At 46.3% G+C, this 16,956-nt stretch overlaps 1 protein-coding gene across 1 annotated transcript in view; it reads left to right on the top strand.

The window, feature by feature from the left end:
- The window catches only part of LOC311150638 (PH domain leucine-rich repeat-containing protein phosphatase 1-like), a 92,731-nt gene that overhangs the window by 64,470 nt on the left and 11,305 nt on the right, over positions 1 to 16,956 (top strand). Inside the window, exons 5-9 of the mRNA XM_084188129.1 lie at positions 1,813 to 1,959; positions 7,127 to 7,354; positions 10,903 to 11,105; positions 11,445 to 11,505; positions 11,639 to 11,734. Of these exons, the coding sequence (XP_084044255.1) occupies positions 1,813 to 1,959; positions 7,127 to 7,354; positions 10,903 to 11,105; positions 11,445 to 11,505; positions 11,639 to 11,734 (735 nt within the window). The remainder of the gene's footprint in view (positions 1 to 1,812; positions 1,960 to 7,126; positions 7,355 to 10,902; positions 11,106 to 11,444; positions 11,506 to 11,638; positions 11,735 to 16,956) is intronic.

Here is a 16,956-nt window from a genome sequence, read left to right as displayed (position 1 = left end):
TCGAGTCACAGGCTCCTTTTCCATTTCCCCTGAAAACTGGAACGTTCGGTTGTTGCGGACACGGCAGTTGCTAGCCCCAGATTAAAGCACACAGAAAGACGTACTGTGCAATGTGTGTATGTGTGTGTGTGTGTGTGTGTGTGCGTGTGTTCGTGCGCACACAAGTCACAGCCTGTCTTAGGATGCTAGCCAGAAGATGATTAGCCATTTAACTGCACGTACAAGTGTATGTTTGTATCCTTGTACTCTATGAGAGAGGAGCAGAGTGGGGCATTGTATGTGTGTGAGAGAGAGTATATTGGGTTGTGTGTGTGAGACAGAAAGAGTGTGTGTGTGCGTGTATGAAAGAGACAGTGAGGTTGGATGAAGCCTGCAGAATTGGGGCATGGAGAATCTTTAAACAGTGGGTTTTTGTTTGATCATTGCAGATTAGAGTAGTGTGTGCATGTGCCCTTCCGACTCTGTGAATACAGATTTGTTCTCACAGGAGGAAAATAATCTTTCAGCAAGGAAATGTGAATTATTATGTGGATTATAATTATTATAATTTTTGTAGGGGTTGATAAATTTTTAGTTAGGGCAAATAAAGTCTGACATTTTTAAGTGGAAATTACAAACTTTAGAAGCCTTTTTAAACCTTAAATAGTTTGCATTTCCTGCTGTGCAGGAAATTTCTCTGTGACAACGGAGTGATCAAATTAAGAGAGAACATCTTGTATGTGCCAGGATCAACAGGTTAAAGATTAAACGAGGCTCTGGCATATCATAATTATCTGCTGTTTCATATTCTGGGGATAATTACCATTTAAAAGACAGACATGACAGATGAAAAGCTGCTAGTTTGGAGCTAAAAAGATATGTGGTTGTTTATGTATGAGGGTTTAATTGCTACAGAGCATCCCTGCTGGTCATCAGACACAGACAATGTTGGGTACTAATGAGTATGGCATATACATTAGTAGGGATCACCCATATTTGAGAGAGAGAACGAGAGAGAGAACGATGGAGAAAGGGAGAGGGGGAGAGAGAGGGAGGGAGGGAGAGAGAGAGAGAGCAGAATGGTGGTGATGAAGTAATGAAAATAGATGGTGTTAGATGACAACACAGATAGTGTCCCTCCTCTCTCTCTCCTAGCTCCCTTTCTCTCTCTCTCTCCCTCTCTCTCTCTCTGTCCCAGCCTCCTGGTCTCATTCAGGTCCTCCAGGAGGACGCCTCCCTCAGCTGGAATTAAATGACCATGTAAATCAGTACCCCTGACATCTAGCTTCCCTTTTCTTCCTAACAAATGATGAAGGGTGTGCCTGCCTGCCTGTGAGCGTGTGTGTGTGTGTGTGTGTATTTGTTTGTGAGTGTGTGAGCAATTCAAAGCATTACCAGACTAAAAGGCAGCAGACTTGTCTGTGAGGTTATCAGCTTTGATGCTAACATGGCAAACGGCCCATGAGGGGTGGGTTATGTACCCTCCCCCCATCCCCTGTCCCCTTTCCCCTAGGGATGACTTGACTGAAGGTCACTGATGTACTATAGGACACAAAGCCAAATGCCACTTGCCTTTGATGTTGCTACTGACAACACACACTCTGCTTGTTTTCTCAACATGACAATATGAAGGTTTCCACTATGATGTGCTGAAGGTTCTGTTTGTATTTTCTTTTCAACTGTTGAGTCAGACCACTGACATTGAGTCAGACCACTGACTCTCTCTTCTATCTTTCTCTACCCACTATCTCTCTCTCTCTCTCTCTCTCTCTCTCTCTCTCTCTCTCTCTCTTCTCTCACCCCCACCCTTCTCTCGCTCTCTCTTTCTGACAGGTTCTCTCGTTTGCGTAGCCTCAACTTGTCTAATAACCAGCTGGGTCAGTTCCCCATGGCCATCTGTGACATCTCCACCCTCATCGAGGTCAACCTCAGCTGTAACTACCTGACCAATGTGGACCAAGCTGTGGGATCCATGACCAAGTAAGAAGCAGGAAGTGTCTAGGGGGCATGTACAGAGACACAGGCTGCTTCCCATGGTACCCTATTGAAAAGTAGTGCAATTCATAGTAGTGAACTTCATAGGGTGATATTTGGGACACATACAAGGGGTCAGAGGGAATATACAGACACAGAGAGGTCGAGGTAGATGTCACCCTTAACCACAGTTCTAGGTTCAGATGACCCCACCCCCAACCCTAACCTCCAACATAAAGAAGAGGACAGAATATCTGACCCTGTATCAGTGTTAGGAGGCTATCTGAAATGTCATGAATATATGAAATACATTAAATATTTAAGATGTTATCGTCTGATGATCTGACAGAGGAAAAGTGATAGTAGTTCAGAGTGGGGCGTTAATCTAGGACAGAAGAGAGAAACTGTAATAAGGTGATGCGTGCTCCCTCTCAGCAGCAGCATAGCTGAGCTCCTCTCCTCTCATATGGAAGGATCTGGAATAAGCCTGTGGCTTCCCCAGTAAGCCCTCTCAGCCTCAATGCTAATGCTGCCACCTACCGGCTATAGCGAGATCGGCCTTAGTATCAGAATGTGGTGAGGAACGTTGTTCAAAAGGGAATTAACTGTTTGTAATTAAGCTCTTTTGATTGTACTTGATCACCATGCATTGGACAGGGATTCTTGAAAGAACAGAGAAATGTCCGAAAAATCAGAACTGATTTGTATATAATCCTATATATTTTGCTGTGCGGCCTGACATTTTGGGAGCACCAGTGCGGCAAAACTGTATTTTACCCATATAATAATTGTTGTAATGATTAGGCTTCGCTGTACCGTTGTTCCAGACTGCCCTAGAGATGAAAATAAATTTTTTACTTTGACGGCTGCACCATTACCACTGAGAAAACTGATTGTTTCTAGCCCAAACATTTCAAAAGATATGACCCATATTACCAGCACAATGTTTTTTTCTTCCTATAGTCAGTGGATTGTTGGGCCCCATTTTACATTCATAAACCATGTTGCGGGCCATTCTAAAACTACTCGTGGGCATTCGTTTACACCTTGTTCAGTCATGTTACTTCATTAGCTTCCTAGTTAACAACCTGGTTACTTTACCAGTACATCCAAACATGTGGGGGCACAGAAAGAAAGGAAAAGTGATAGCAAAGACAGTACATTATGAAGATAGGCAGAAACTGCTTCTCCAATAGAAATCCCTGATAACGCTTGTAGGCGATGTCATGGCGACGTTGGCTAGCTAAGCGCATGCGTAGAAACACGTCATCGGGTCTAATAGGCATAGGGCTGACCCCATTTACATGTTGATTTTGTCCATCCACACCAGATGCGATCAGGACACGCATGTTGAAATATCAAAACAATCTCTGAACCAACTATATTAATTTGGGGACAGGTCGAAACACATATGAAACATTCATAGACATTTAGCTAGCTAGCTTGCTGTTGCTAGCTAATTTGACCTGGGATATAAACATTGGGTTGTTATTTTACTTGAAATGCACAATGTCCTTTTATTCTGGATCTTTGTAGAATCTTTACCCATTTTGAATCACACAAAATCGTGTGTTCTCTACTCCGACAAATAATTCACAGATAAAAGGTGAAACCTAGTTAGTTTCTAGTAATCTCTTAGGCTTCTTCTTCTTCTGTGGACTTTAGATGGCAGTTGGCAACCAACTTTAAGGTGCAATACTGCCACCAACTGGACTGTGGACCTCAGTTCCTCTTTCAATCACCCACGTGGGTATATGCTCCTAAAAACCAATGAAGAGATGGTTCTGTTTGAGCCCCTGGCGACGTAAACGCTCGTTGATGCACGTGAGCAGTTTGGATGAAATGAAATGTATGTGGGGGTGGCACAGTCATCACTCTAAGACATGTGCTACTGAAATTGTATGTGGTTATATTACATAAGAGCAATGCTGCAACACTAATAAAAATGATATTATTTTATAACAAATTGTGGTGGCTGTCCGCGGTTCTGAAACACAGTGTGCTGTTGAATTGGCGCCTTTTCCTAGACCATGTTGCTATGTGCATAATAGCAAAGTTAACCTGCATATTAGTGTTGAGAACAATGCGGCGGAGGCAGTAGCAGAGTTAGGAGACGAGAAAACAGCCCTTGCCTTAATTGTCTAAGAAAAGTGAGGAGTGAGGAAACCAACTTTAATTAGGTCTAAAATCAATAGCCTAACTGTGAAATGTGCCTGGCTTTATAAATCATCCATAGATACAGTTGAAGTTGGAAGTTTACATACACCTTAGCCAAATACATTTAAACTCAGTTTTTCACAATTCCTGACATTTAATCCTAGTAAAAATTCCCTGTCTTAGGTCAGTTAGGATCACCACTTTATTTTAAGAATGTGAAATGTCAGAATAATAGTAGAGAGAATGATTTATTTCAGGTTTTATTTCTTTCATCACATTCCCAGGGTCAGAAGTTTATATACACTCAATTAGTATTTGGTAGCATTGCCTTTAAATTTTTTAACTTGGGTCAAACGTTTCGGGTAGCCTTCCACAAGCTTCCCACAATAAGTTGGATGAATTTTGGCCCATTCCTCCTGACAGAGCTGGTGTAACTGAGTTGCTAGCACACGCTTTTTCAGTTCTGCCCACAAATGTTCTATAGGATTGAGGTCAGGGCTTTGTGATGGCCACTCCAATACCTTTACTTTGTTGTCCTTAAGCCATTTTGCCACAACTTTGGAAGTATGCTTGGGGTCATTGTCCATTTGGAAGACCCATTTGCGACCAAGCTTTAACTTCCTGACTGATGTCTTGAGATGTTGCTTCAATATGTCCACATATTTTTCCTTCCTCATGATGCCATCTATTTTGTGAAGTGCACCAGTCCCTCCTGCAGCAAAGCACCCCCACAGCATGATGCTGCCACCCCCGTGATTCACGGTTGGGATGGTGTTCTTCGGCTTGCAAGCCCCCCCCCCCTTTTCCTGCAAACATAACAATGGTTATTATGGCCAAAGTAGATGTCCTAACCGACTTGCCAAAACTATAGTTTGTTAACAATAAATATGTGGAGTGGTTGAAAAAACGAGTTTTAATGACTCCAAACTAAGTGGATGTAAATTTCCGACTTCAACTGTATCTACAGAAATAAGACAGATCCTGCTTCTGTTGCCTGTTTGAATGTTTGTTTAAAAGCCTACTGATTCAGTGAGCACCTAGCCTCTTGCAAGCACAACATGTCGGATAAACTAATTAACAAATTCGTTTTTTAATCTTTACTATACTGTAATAAAGACTTTACACATTTTTTGTTAGAACAGCCTCTCTGGTATTATTTATAGTTTCTTTAGTGTTGTTTACACTGTTCCCAATAATAATAATAACCCTCCTTTTTCTTGATCTCCTTATTGTTATTATTATTATGATCCACATTATAAAAATATGTAATGTCATTATAATTAGTAGGCTTAGTATAGCAGCCTTGTATAATCACCATTGAGCTGTAGGCCTAAGAGCGCATCCTGTTTAGTCTTAATACCGTAACTTACTCTTAGGCCTATATTTCAATAGCTATATAGGCTACTGTATCAATCAATCATTAATTTGTTCATGTCATCACACAGCATACAAGTCATTCATGACGGACAGCGCGATGAACACTGTTGATGTTCTGTGGTGGTCGCTGCAGCATGGAGGAGAGAGAGACAACAGGTGCTAGTCACATAGTCACTCTCTGTAAAAAAAAAAATAACACAGCGCAGCAAGTCTGAGCGCGGCCCGGCACAATCAAATCAATTGTGGTTGGACTCCCTCTAGTCATTTGTGGGTCTTAATTATTTCATCAAACAGTGCGCTTAAAGCATCAGACAAGCTCAGTGCATTTAGTTGATTTGATTGAAACACATTGGATGTGTCTATATATGGAAAAAATACACATTTGAACATTTTGACCAATCGATTGGTCAAAAGAACAGACGATTCTCGGTCAACTAAAAACATTTTTAGTCGGGGACAGCCCTAAACGGTCGTCTCGTGCTGAACTGCGCATGTGCAGGCCGGCAAATCAAAGGCACTCCTTCGATGTTAAGGAGTTTTTAAAGAAAATGAAAACGTGTCAGTTTGGAGTAATAACATGTTCTACTACTTAAGACATCGGCTCAAATCTAGGCCTTTAGATTTCGAGAAAATTAACAACTAAGGAATAATTTTTCACTTCTCTCATTGACTTCTCAAACCCCAAACTCCAGCCTGGTCTGCTTGGTCTGTTTCGCAAGCGTTCCTAGAAGTCTCACGATGTTGCGCCTTTGGGTTTAGAAAGTCTGTGCGGATAGCTTCTTCAGGAGACCAATCATCATATCATAGCCAAAGATGTTCTATTATATTGACAAGATAGTCATGTGACTATGAAAATACATGTCCTCAAAGTTAGAAGGCAGGTGGGAGGAGGCGAGATCCCGTGGGACCATTCTAGCCAATGAGAGGGCAGATACACATGTGAACAACCAGCACAACTCGGATATAAAGTCGTTTTTTAAAAGTTTCTGAAATGCCACGTGCGTCCCCTTATATCAGTGCATTCGTAACAACCTAACCATTACGAAACTTCTATTTGATCAAATATGGTTCACATAGAAAATTAGCAATTACATTTCTGCTTCACAAAATTCGACACTCATTGACCTCCATACAAAAATTCCTCACTTCGTGGACTTGTTTTCATGGACAGATTTTGGGCAGAGTAAAACCTCTCGCTTTGCCTCTTCCTCTCTGTCATAGCAAATGAATGAATGACAGATCTCTTAGATATTGTCACTCACAAACTTGACTTTCTTAAAGAGACAGTGTTATAAAAATGTGAGTTTTTTATAATACACAAATGTCTTTACGGGATTACATATTCGATTCTAGGGTACAACATGTGCTTCAAAAGTAGCTTGAATTCATACAGTCTAAGCCTAATAGAGGCTATATGCAATCAAATAAAGTAATATATTATTACTTTCTGGTGCTCCTAAACGTTTTTCACACGTTAAAGTGCTGTCTACTCACATGATGCTCTCCCTCCCATCTCTCTCTCTCTCTCTCTCTCTCTCTCTCTCTCTCTCTCTCTCTCTCTCTCTCTCTCTCTCTCTCTCTCTCTCTCTCTCTCTCTCTTTCTCTCTCTCTCTCTCTCTTTCTCTCTCCCTCTCTTCAGTCTGCAGACGTTTCTCCTGGACGGTAACTGTCTGAGTGAGTTACCCAGTGAGCTGGGCTCTCTCCAGAGACTGGGCTACCTGGGCCTGTCCTTCAACCAGTTTACCCACGTGCCCCAGGTGCTGGAGCGGCTGACCTCCATGGAGAGACTGTGTATGGCTGGAAACAGCCTGGACACACTGGTGCTGCAGAGCTTCAGACTGCTCCGGTTCAAACATGTCGACCTACGGTATGCGGCTAGATAGAGACACTCTTTATTCAGATCCTATCTCCAGTCACAGTGTATCCTCATAACAAGTAGGTAACAGGCTTTGCACCCAGCCCAAACCATCTGGTGTCCCATTTTTCCCCACTGCATGTACAGTTATGGCAGATGCATGGAGACGTGGTCACAAGATAAACACCAAGCCTTTCGTCCATTCTTATGATCTGATCACAATGTACACCTAGCCGAAATCACGTCTAAACATCTGGTGGGAAATATTTAATCTGATTTTGGTTACAATCCAATCACACAATGCTTATAAACCCATCCATGTCTAGACACGTTTGACCGGAGTTACAGTATCTCTCTATTGCAAAACTCAAACAATGAGAGGAAACTATACTGTATGAGTCGAGAACCAGACTAAACAGACAGTCAGCATGGAACAGAACCAGGCTAAACAGACAGTCAGTATGAAACAGAACCAGGCTAAACAGACAGTCAGTATGAAACAGAACCAGGCTAAACAGACAGTCAGTATGAAACAGAACCAGGCTAAACAGACAGTCAGTATGAAACAGAACCAGGCTAAACAGACAGTCAGTATGAAACAGAACCAGGCTAAACAGACAGTCAGTATGAAACAGAACCAGGCTAAACAGACAGTCAGTATGGAACAGAACCAGGCTAAACAGACAGTCAGTATGAAACAGAACCAGGCTAAACAGACAGTCAGTATGAAACAGAACCAGGCTAAACAGACAGTCAGTATGAAACAGAACCAGGCTAAACAGACAGTCAGCATGGAACAGAACCAGGCTAAACAGACAGTCAGTATGAAACAGAACCAGGCTAAACAGACAGTCAGTATGAAACAGAACCAGGCTAAACAGACAGTCAGCATGGAACAGAACCAGGCTAAACAGACAGTCAGTATGAAACAGAACCAGGCTAAACAGACAGTCAGTATGAAACAGAACCAGGCTTAACAGACAATCAGTATGGGACAGAACCGGACTAAACAGACAGTCAGTATGAAACAGAACCAGACTAAACAGACAGTCAGTATGAAACAGAACCAGGCTAAACAGACAGTCAGTATGAAACAGAACCAGGCTAAACAGACAATCAGTATGGGACAGAACCGGACTAAACAGACAGTCAGCATGGAACAGAACCAGGCTAAACAGGCAAAGACACAGAGGTCAAGGTACATGTTGCCTTTAACCACAGATCTAGGATCAGATGATCTCACAGAATCAGGCTAAACAGACAGTCAGTATGGAACAGAACCAGGCTAAACAGACCGTTAGCTTGTAACCAGGCTAAACAGAGAGTCAGCTTGGAAAGTCTCGTAATGATTACTATAGCGGTGTTCTCCCTCCTGCTTGGCAAAGAGCAGACCTTGAGTGACTTAGCATTATTTGTCTAGTTAATACATCACTCCTCACAGTGTTGGGAGATAATAACTGAAGTGCCTCTACATCATGTTCTCAAGCTCAGGACCAAAGATCACACATGAGTGTAGATCGAGATGATGATGGTGAGGTGTGGTCTGTTCTGTTATTTTTGTCGGTGGGTGCAGCTTTTTCCAGTCTTGTACAGAAATGTATAAATGTGCCAAGTGTCAGGTCAGCTGGCACCTACAGTACCAGTCAAAGGTTTGGACACACCTACTCATTCAAGTGTTTTTCTTTATCTTTTACAATTCTTTACATTGTAGAATAATAGTGAAGACATCAAAACTATGAAATAACACATGTGGAATCATGTAGTAACCAAAAAGGTGTTAAACAAATCAAAATATATTTAATATTTGTATTTCTTCAAACAGCCACCCTTTGCCTTGATGACAGCTTTGCACACTCTTGGCATTCTCTCAACCAGCTTCACCTGGAATGCTTTTCCAACAGTCTTGAAAGAGTTCCCACATATGCTGAGCACTTGTTGGCTGCTTTTCCTTCACTCATCCCAAACCATCTCAATTTGGTTGAGGTCGGGGGATTGTGGAGGCAAGGTCATCTGATGGAGCACTCCATCACTGTCCTTCTTGGTAAAATAGCCCTTACACAGCCTGGAGGTGTGTTGGGTCATTGTGCTGTTGAAAAACAAATTATAGTCCCACTAAGCCCAAACCAGATGGGATGGCATATCGCTGCAGAATGCTGTGGTAGCCATGCTAGTTAATTGTGCCTTGAATTCTAAATAAATCACAGGCAGTGTCACCAGCAAAGCACCCCCACACCATAACACCTCCTCCTCCATGCTTTACGGTGGGAACTACACATGCAGAGATAATCCGTTGACCCACACCGAGTCTCACAAAGACATGGCGGTTTGAACCAAAAATCTCAAATTTGGACTCCAGATCAAAGGAAAACATTTCCACCGGTCTAATGTCCATTGCTCGTGTTTCTTGGCCCAAGCAGGTCTCTTCTTCTTACTGGTGGCCTTTAGTAGTGGTGTCTTTGCAGCAATTCGACCATGAAGGCCTGATTCACACAATCCCCTCTGAACAGTTGATGTTGAGATGTGTCTGTAACTTGAACTCTGTGGAGCATTTATTTGGGCTCCAATTTCTGAGGCTGGTAACTCTAATGAACTTATCCTCTGCAGCAGAGGTAACTCTGGGTCTTCCATTCCTGTGGCGGTCCTCATGAGAACCAGTTTCATCATGGCGCTTGAGGGTTTTTGCGACTGCACTTGAAGAAACTTTCAAAGTTCTTGAAATATTCAGTATTGACTGACCTTCATGTCTTAAAGTAATGATGGACTGTCGTTTCTCTTTGCTTATTTGAGCTGTTCTTGCCATAATATGGACTTGGTCTTTTACCAAATAGGGGTATGTTCAGTATACCCCCCCCCCCCCCTACCTTGTCACAACACAACTGATTGGCTCAAACGAATTAAGAAGGAAATACATTCCACAAATTAACTTTTAAGAAGGCACACCTGTTAATTGAAATGCATTCCAGGTGACTACCTCATGAAGCTGGTTGAGAGAATGCCAAGAGTGTGCAAAGCTGTCATGAAGGCAAAGAGTGGCTATTTGAACAATCTCAAATCTCAAATATATTTTGATTTGTTTAACACTTTTCTGGTTACTAAATGGTTCCATATGTGTCATTTCATAGTTTTGATGTCTTCACTATTATTCTACAATGTAAAAAATTGTAAAAATAAGGAAAAACCCTTGAATGAGTAGGTGTGTCCAAACTTTTGACTGGTAGTGTATAACAGTTAATGAGTAACCCTGATGGTGAATACACAGTGATAGCGCCTTTGTTAAGTCACACATCCTATATGAGATATCAGGCCATCTATTAGAGGTTGTAGATATTGAAACAATGTGTTCATTTCAATTAAACTCAGGTGTCAACCACAAAACAACAACAGGCCATCAAAGTTGATTTCAAATTGAATTTCCTTTAGTTGAGAACTCAATCAAATATCCATCCATACAGACATTGATTTTGATCTGACGTCTGCGTCTGGAGGTTTAATTATGCTACGGGCCATACTGCCTACTGTACAGTTATGAGACCTCTAACCTCTGACCTCTGTGCCATCAGGCTGAATAAGATCCGGGTGGTGGTTCCAGACGAACCAGACCTGCTGAGACACGTGACCCAGCTGGACGTGCGTGACAACGGGCTGGAGGAGCTGGATATCTCCCTGTTCCCCTGCCTGGAGGTCCTCCACTGTGAGAGGAACCACATTGCCACCCTCAAGGCCAAGGGCTCTATGCTCAAGGCTGTCTACGCACAGAACAACGGTGATTCCCCAGTTTGAGTTCATCTATGCTTGCTGTGCTTGTAATAGTGTAGGGTGAAGTTGCCCCTAGACGCTGATCTTGGGTCAGTTTAGCATTTTCCACACCAATGATTACGGTTAGGATTGGGGGAGTTGAAGCTGATCCCAGATCTGTAAATAGCGGAAACTTCACCCCGGAGCCCATCTATGCCTGCTGCATTTGGGATTTCTCCATTATAGCCTGTGTCATTCTTAATCTCCATCACTGCATTTCTCTATCACTACCTAGCTACAGTATCTGGTTCCATTTATGTCACACACATTGGTGGTTTAGTGCTCTCGTATGTGTTCTCTTCTACAGAGCTACAGGAGCTAGATGTCAGTCCAGTGCCCTCCAACCTCACCTACATGGACATCTCCAGGTGAGGCCAATGCCCTCGTATAAACACACTCAACATTGCTGAAAATACACAAACTCTCTTAAATCCAACATACTCACAAAGCCTCCTCAAACCTGACCTCTCTCTCTCCCCCTCTCCCTCTCTCGTTCTGTAGGAATCGTATGGAGGCCATCCCAGAGTGGCTGTGTGAGATTAAGAAACTAGAAGTTCTGGACCTCAGCCACAACCTTGTTACTGAGCTCCCAGCACGGTCAGTCTCTCTCTCTATCTCTCTCTCCCATTATATCTCTCTTTCGCTCACATTCTCTCCTATCACAGCACAGTCAGTTTCTCTCAATGTTCCCTGCTCCCAATGGCTCACTACTGTCAAATCTCTCTTTCTATTCTCCCAGCTTAATTTCCTCGTCTGCTTCCCTTCATAATCACTGATGTCAAAACACTGGATGGGTATTCCACCATGTTGATTCTACCTCTCATGTCCTGCCAGATCAGTGATCATGGAGGGAAGAACACAAGGAAAGGAAACAAGGATGCTAGTTCAAACTGTTGAGACACAGCCAGTGGTGTCATTGATCCCTCCGGCCACATAGCATTGTGTGTAGAATGGAATATTGCATATCTGTGTGCCCTGCTCATGGACAGTCTTCTATCCCTCACCTAGCACAATACATCAACCTGATAGTCACAACCATCCCATCCTCTCTAACTCTCTTTTTATATCCCCCACTAGAAGGTCACTTCAGATCAGGGATGGGCAACTTTAATGGGGGTGAGGGACACTAAAAAACAGAACTCATCATGAGGGGCCGTAGTTCCTTGCGGGTGTGCGCACCCACATTCTACTCATTTTGCAATGGGGCTTTGAGGAAAATTAGCTAGCTTATTTCCTGCAATTTTACACATTTTGCCATAGGGTGGACAGAAATGTTTGCAGTTTTCTGACGGAGATTGACTAACAAAATCAATGGGGGCCCCCCTGCCAGTAATTCAGCCGTGACAACAAGTTTAGATAGCTGGCCACTAAACTGACGTAGCAATGTAAAAAAATTTAGCTGACATGGGCTAATTGACAGGCTGTCAAGGGGTGCTGAAGGTGGGTGTTGTGCATGAATCAAGCGCAGGACGCAGAAGCTCAGTCCAAAAGACTTTAGTGCAATATTCACGTAGAAAATAAGCACAATAAGCCCGAAGGCGAAATAACGGCGCACACAGGCGTCAAACAACCGGCGCACTAACATGTGCGAAAAACCTCTCCAAAACACTGGAGGGAAGTACGTAGCTCCAACACAAAACAGAAGAGCAATCACACACAAAGACAAACACACACAACGAGAACTAAATAGGACACTAACGAGGACTAACAAGACACAGGTGTACAACATCAAGACAAAACCAAACGAACATGAAACATAGATCGGTGGCAGCTAGTACTCCGGGGACGACGACCGCCGAAGCCTGCCCGAACCAGGAGGAGGAGCAGCCTCGGCCGAAACCGTGACAGTACCCCCCCCTTGACGCGCGGCTCCAGCCGTGCGCCGACCCCGGCCTCGGGGACGACCAGGAGGACGCGGAGCAGGGCGCGCGGGATGGTCCCGGTGGAACTCCGACAGGAGAGATGGGTCTAGGATGTCCCTCCGCGGCACCCAGCACCGCTCCTCCGGGCCGTACCCCTCCCACTCCACGAGATACTGGAGACCCCCCATCCGGCGTCTTGAGTCCAAGATGGACCGAACGGTGTACGCCGGAGCCCCCTCGATGTCCAGTGGGGGCGGAGGAGTCTCCCCTATCTCATTGTCCTGGAGTGGACCAGCTACCACCGGCCTGAGAAGAGACACATGGAACGAGGGGTTAATATTCTTATACTCAACAGGTAGATGTAACCTATAACACACCTCGTTCAATCTTCTCAGGACTTTAAAGGGCCCCACAAACCGCCGACCCAGCTTCCGGCAGGGCAGGCGGAGGGGTAGGTTTCTGGTAGAGAGCCAGACTCGATCTCCGGGTGCGCCTCATCCAATCATCCACCGCATGGGCCTCGATCTGGCTCTGCTGCCAAGGTGCCAGAACCGGCTGGTAACCTAACACACATTGGAAGGGGGTTAGGTTGGTAGAGGAGTGGCGGAGGCAGTTCTGGGCCATCTCGGCCCAGGGAATGTACCGTGCCCACTCCTCCGGCCGGCCCTGGCAATACGACCTCAGAAACCTACCCACATCCTGGTTGACACGTTCTACCTGCCCGTTACTCTCCGGGTGGTACCCTGAGGTAAGGCTAACCGAGACCCCCAACCGCTCCATAAACGCTCTCCAAACACGGGAGGTAAACTGGGGGCCTCGATCAGACACTATATCCTCGGGTACCCCGTAATGCCGGAAGACGTGGGTAAATAGGGCCTCAGCGGTCTGTAGGGCAGTAGGAAGACCCGACATAGGGAGAAGACGACAGGCCTTAGAGAACCGGTCCACAACGACCAGGATGGTGGTATTCCCCTGAGAGAGGGGAAGGTCTGTCACAAAATCCACCGAGAGGTGGGACCATGGTCGTTGTGGAACGGGCAGGGGTTGTAACTTACCCCTGGGCAGATGTCGGGGCGCCTTACACTGGGCGCACACCGAGCAGGACGAGACATAAACCCTCACATCCCTAGCCAAAGTGGGCCACCAGTATTTAGTGCTAAGGCAATGCACTGTCCGGCCAATACCCGGATGTCCAGAGGAGGGTGACGTGTGAGCCCAGTAAATGAGTCGATCCCGAATCTGGAGCGGAACGTACTTCCGACCCTCAGGACACTGTGGAGGGCTGGGGTCGGTACGCAACGCTCGCTCGATTTCGGCATCGACCTCCCACACCACCGGTGCCACAAGGCAAGACTCCGGTAGTATGGGAGTAGGCTCAACGGACCTCTCCTCCGTGTCATACCGCCGGGACAGCGCATCTGCCTTACCATTCTGGGACCCAGGGATGTACGTGATTTTAAATACGAACCTGGTGAGAAACATACTCCCATCGAGCCTGGCGAGGGTTCAGTCTCCTCGCTGCCCGGATGTACTCCAGGTTCCGATGGTCAGTCAAAATGAGGAAAGGGTGTTGAGCCCCCTCAAGCCAATGCCTCCACACCTTAAGGGCTTGAACTACAGCTAACAGCTCCCTGTCCCCAACGTCATAGTTACGCTCCGCCGGGCTGAGCTTTTTTGAGTAAAAAGCACAGGGGCGGAGTTTAGGTGGCGTGCCGGACCGTTGAGAGAGAACGGCCCCTATACCAGCCTCAGACGCGTCTACCTCAACCTGAAAGGGTAATGCGGGATCCGGATGCGCCAGCACCGGAGCCGACGTAAACAGGTCCTTCAGTCTCCTAAAGGCCCTGTCTGCATCAGCTGACCACTGCAGGCGCACCGGACCCCCTTTCAGAAGGGACGTGATGGGAGCTGCCACCTGTCCAAAACCCCGGATAAACCTCCGGTAGTAATTCGCAAAGCCCAAGAACTGCTGCACCTCTTTTACAGTGGTTGGAGTTTGCCAATTACGCACAGCGGACACACGATCCACCTCCATTCTCACCCCTGACGCGGACAACTGATAACCCAAAAAGGAGACCGACTCCTGGAAAAACAGACATTTCTCTGCCTTGACATATAGGTCGTGCTCCAACAGCCTCCTCAATACACGACGCACCAGGGTTATATGCTCGGCTCGGGTAGACGAGTACACCAGAATGTCATCAATGTACACGACCACCCCTTGTCCCTGCATATCCCGGAAAATGTCATCTACGAAGGATTGGAAGACTGATGGAGCATTCATCAACCCATATGGCATGACGAGATATTCGAAATGACCTGACGTGGTACTAAACGCTGTCTTCCATTCGTCGCCCTCCCTAATGCGCACCAAGTTATACGCGCTCCTGAGATCCAATTTTGTGAAAAACCGCGCTCCATGCAATGACTCTGTCATGGTCGCAATCAGAGGGAGTGGATAACTGTATTTCACAGTAATCTGATTGAGACCACGGTAATCAATGCACGGGCGCAACCCTCCATCTTTCTTCTTCACAAAAAAGAAGCTCGAGGAGGCGGGAGAAGTGGAGGGCCGAATGTATCCCTGTCTCAAAGATTCGGCTATGTAAGTCTCCATAGCTTTTCTCTCCTCTTGAGACAAAGGATACACGTGGCTCCGTGGGAGCGCTGCTCCTGCCTGGAGATCAATCGCACAATCCCCCTGTCTATGAGGAGGCAACTGCGTCGCCCTAGTTTTACTAAACACGAGAGCTAAATCCCCATATTCAGGCGGAATGTGCAGTGCGGGCACTTGGTTTGGACTTTCCACCGAAGTCGCCCCCACGGAAACACCCAGACATCGCCCCTCGCACTGAGCAGACCACCCATCGAGAGCCCTCTGTTGCCACGAAATAGCAGGGTTATGGGTGCTTAACCAGGGAATTTCCAGCACCACTGGGTACGCAGCAGAGTCGATCAGATACAGCTGTATAGTCTCTTCATGACCCCCCTGCGCACACATCCTAAGTGGTGCTGTGATCTCCCTAATCAACCCCGACCCCAACGGGCGGCTATCTAAGGCATGAACGGGAAAAGGTTTGTCAACAGGTAGGAGAGGGATCCCTAAATCTAAACAAAACTTCTGATCAACAAAATTCCCAGCTGCGCCTGAATCCACTAGCGCCTTATGCTGGGAATGAGGTGCAACCTGTGGAAAACACACTGGTATACAAAAGTGCGCAACAGAAAGCTCTGGGTAAGTGGGACGTCTACTCACCTGGGAGGCCCCCCCAGTGCGTGGCCTGTTGTCTTCTCCCCCGGAGAACCCTCCCCAGCACCTGGCCGCAGTGTGCCCTCCACGACCGCACTTGGTGCAGGAGACAGGCCCCCTCGGGCTCCTCCTCCTCCTTTCTCTAGCGCCGGCACCCCCGAGCTCCATAGGGCTCGGCTCGGAGGTGCCGGAGGGCGGAATGGACGGACCCCCCTCGGGACGTCCACGGGTGGCCAGCAGGGTGTCCAGACGGATGGACATATCGACCAACTGGTCGAAGGTGAGATGGGTATCCCTGCAGGCCAACTCACGTTGAAGTCCTCCCGTAGGCTACATCGAAAATGGTCGATGAGGGCCCGTTCATTCCACCCTGCGTCTGCCGCTAGAGTCCGGAACTCTAGAGCAAACGCCTGTGCGCTCCTCCTCCCCTGTCTAAGGTGGACTAGACGCTCCCCCGCCGCTTTGCCCTCAGGTGGATGGTCGAACACGGCCTTGAAGCGGCGGGAGAACTCGGCGTAGGAGATGGTGTTGGCGTCCATCTTCCTCCACTCTGCGTTAGCCCACTCCAACGCCTTGCCCGTGAGACAGGAGATGAGGGCGGAAACGCTCTCGTGTCCCGAGGGCACCGGGTGTACAGTGGCCAGGTAGAGCTCCACCTGCAGGAGGAACCCCTGACACCCGGCAGCTGTTCCGTCATACGCCCTCGG

This window comes from Coregonus lavaretus (genome assembly GCF_964263955.1).
Source record: "Coregonus lavaretus genome assembly, chromosome: 23".
NCBI lineage: Eukaryota > Metazoa > Chordata > Actinopteri > Salmoniformes > Salmonidae > Coregonus > Coregonus lavaretus.
This window is presented reverse-complemented; position numbering and strand designations above follow the sequence as displayed.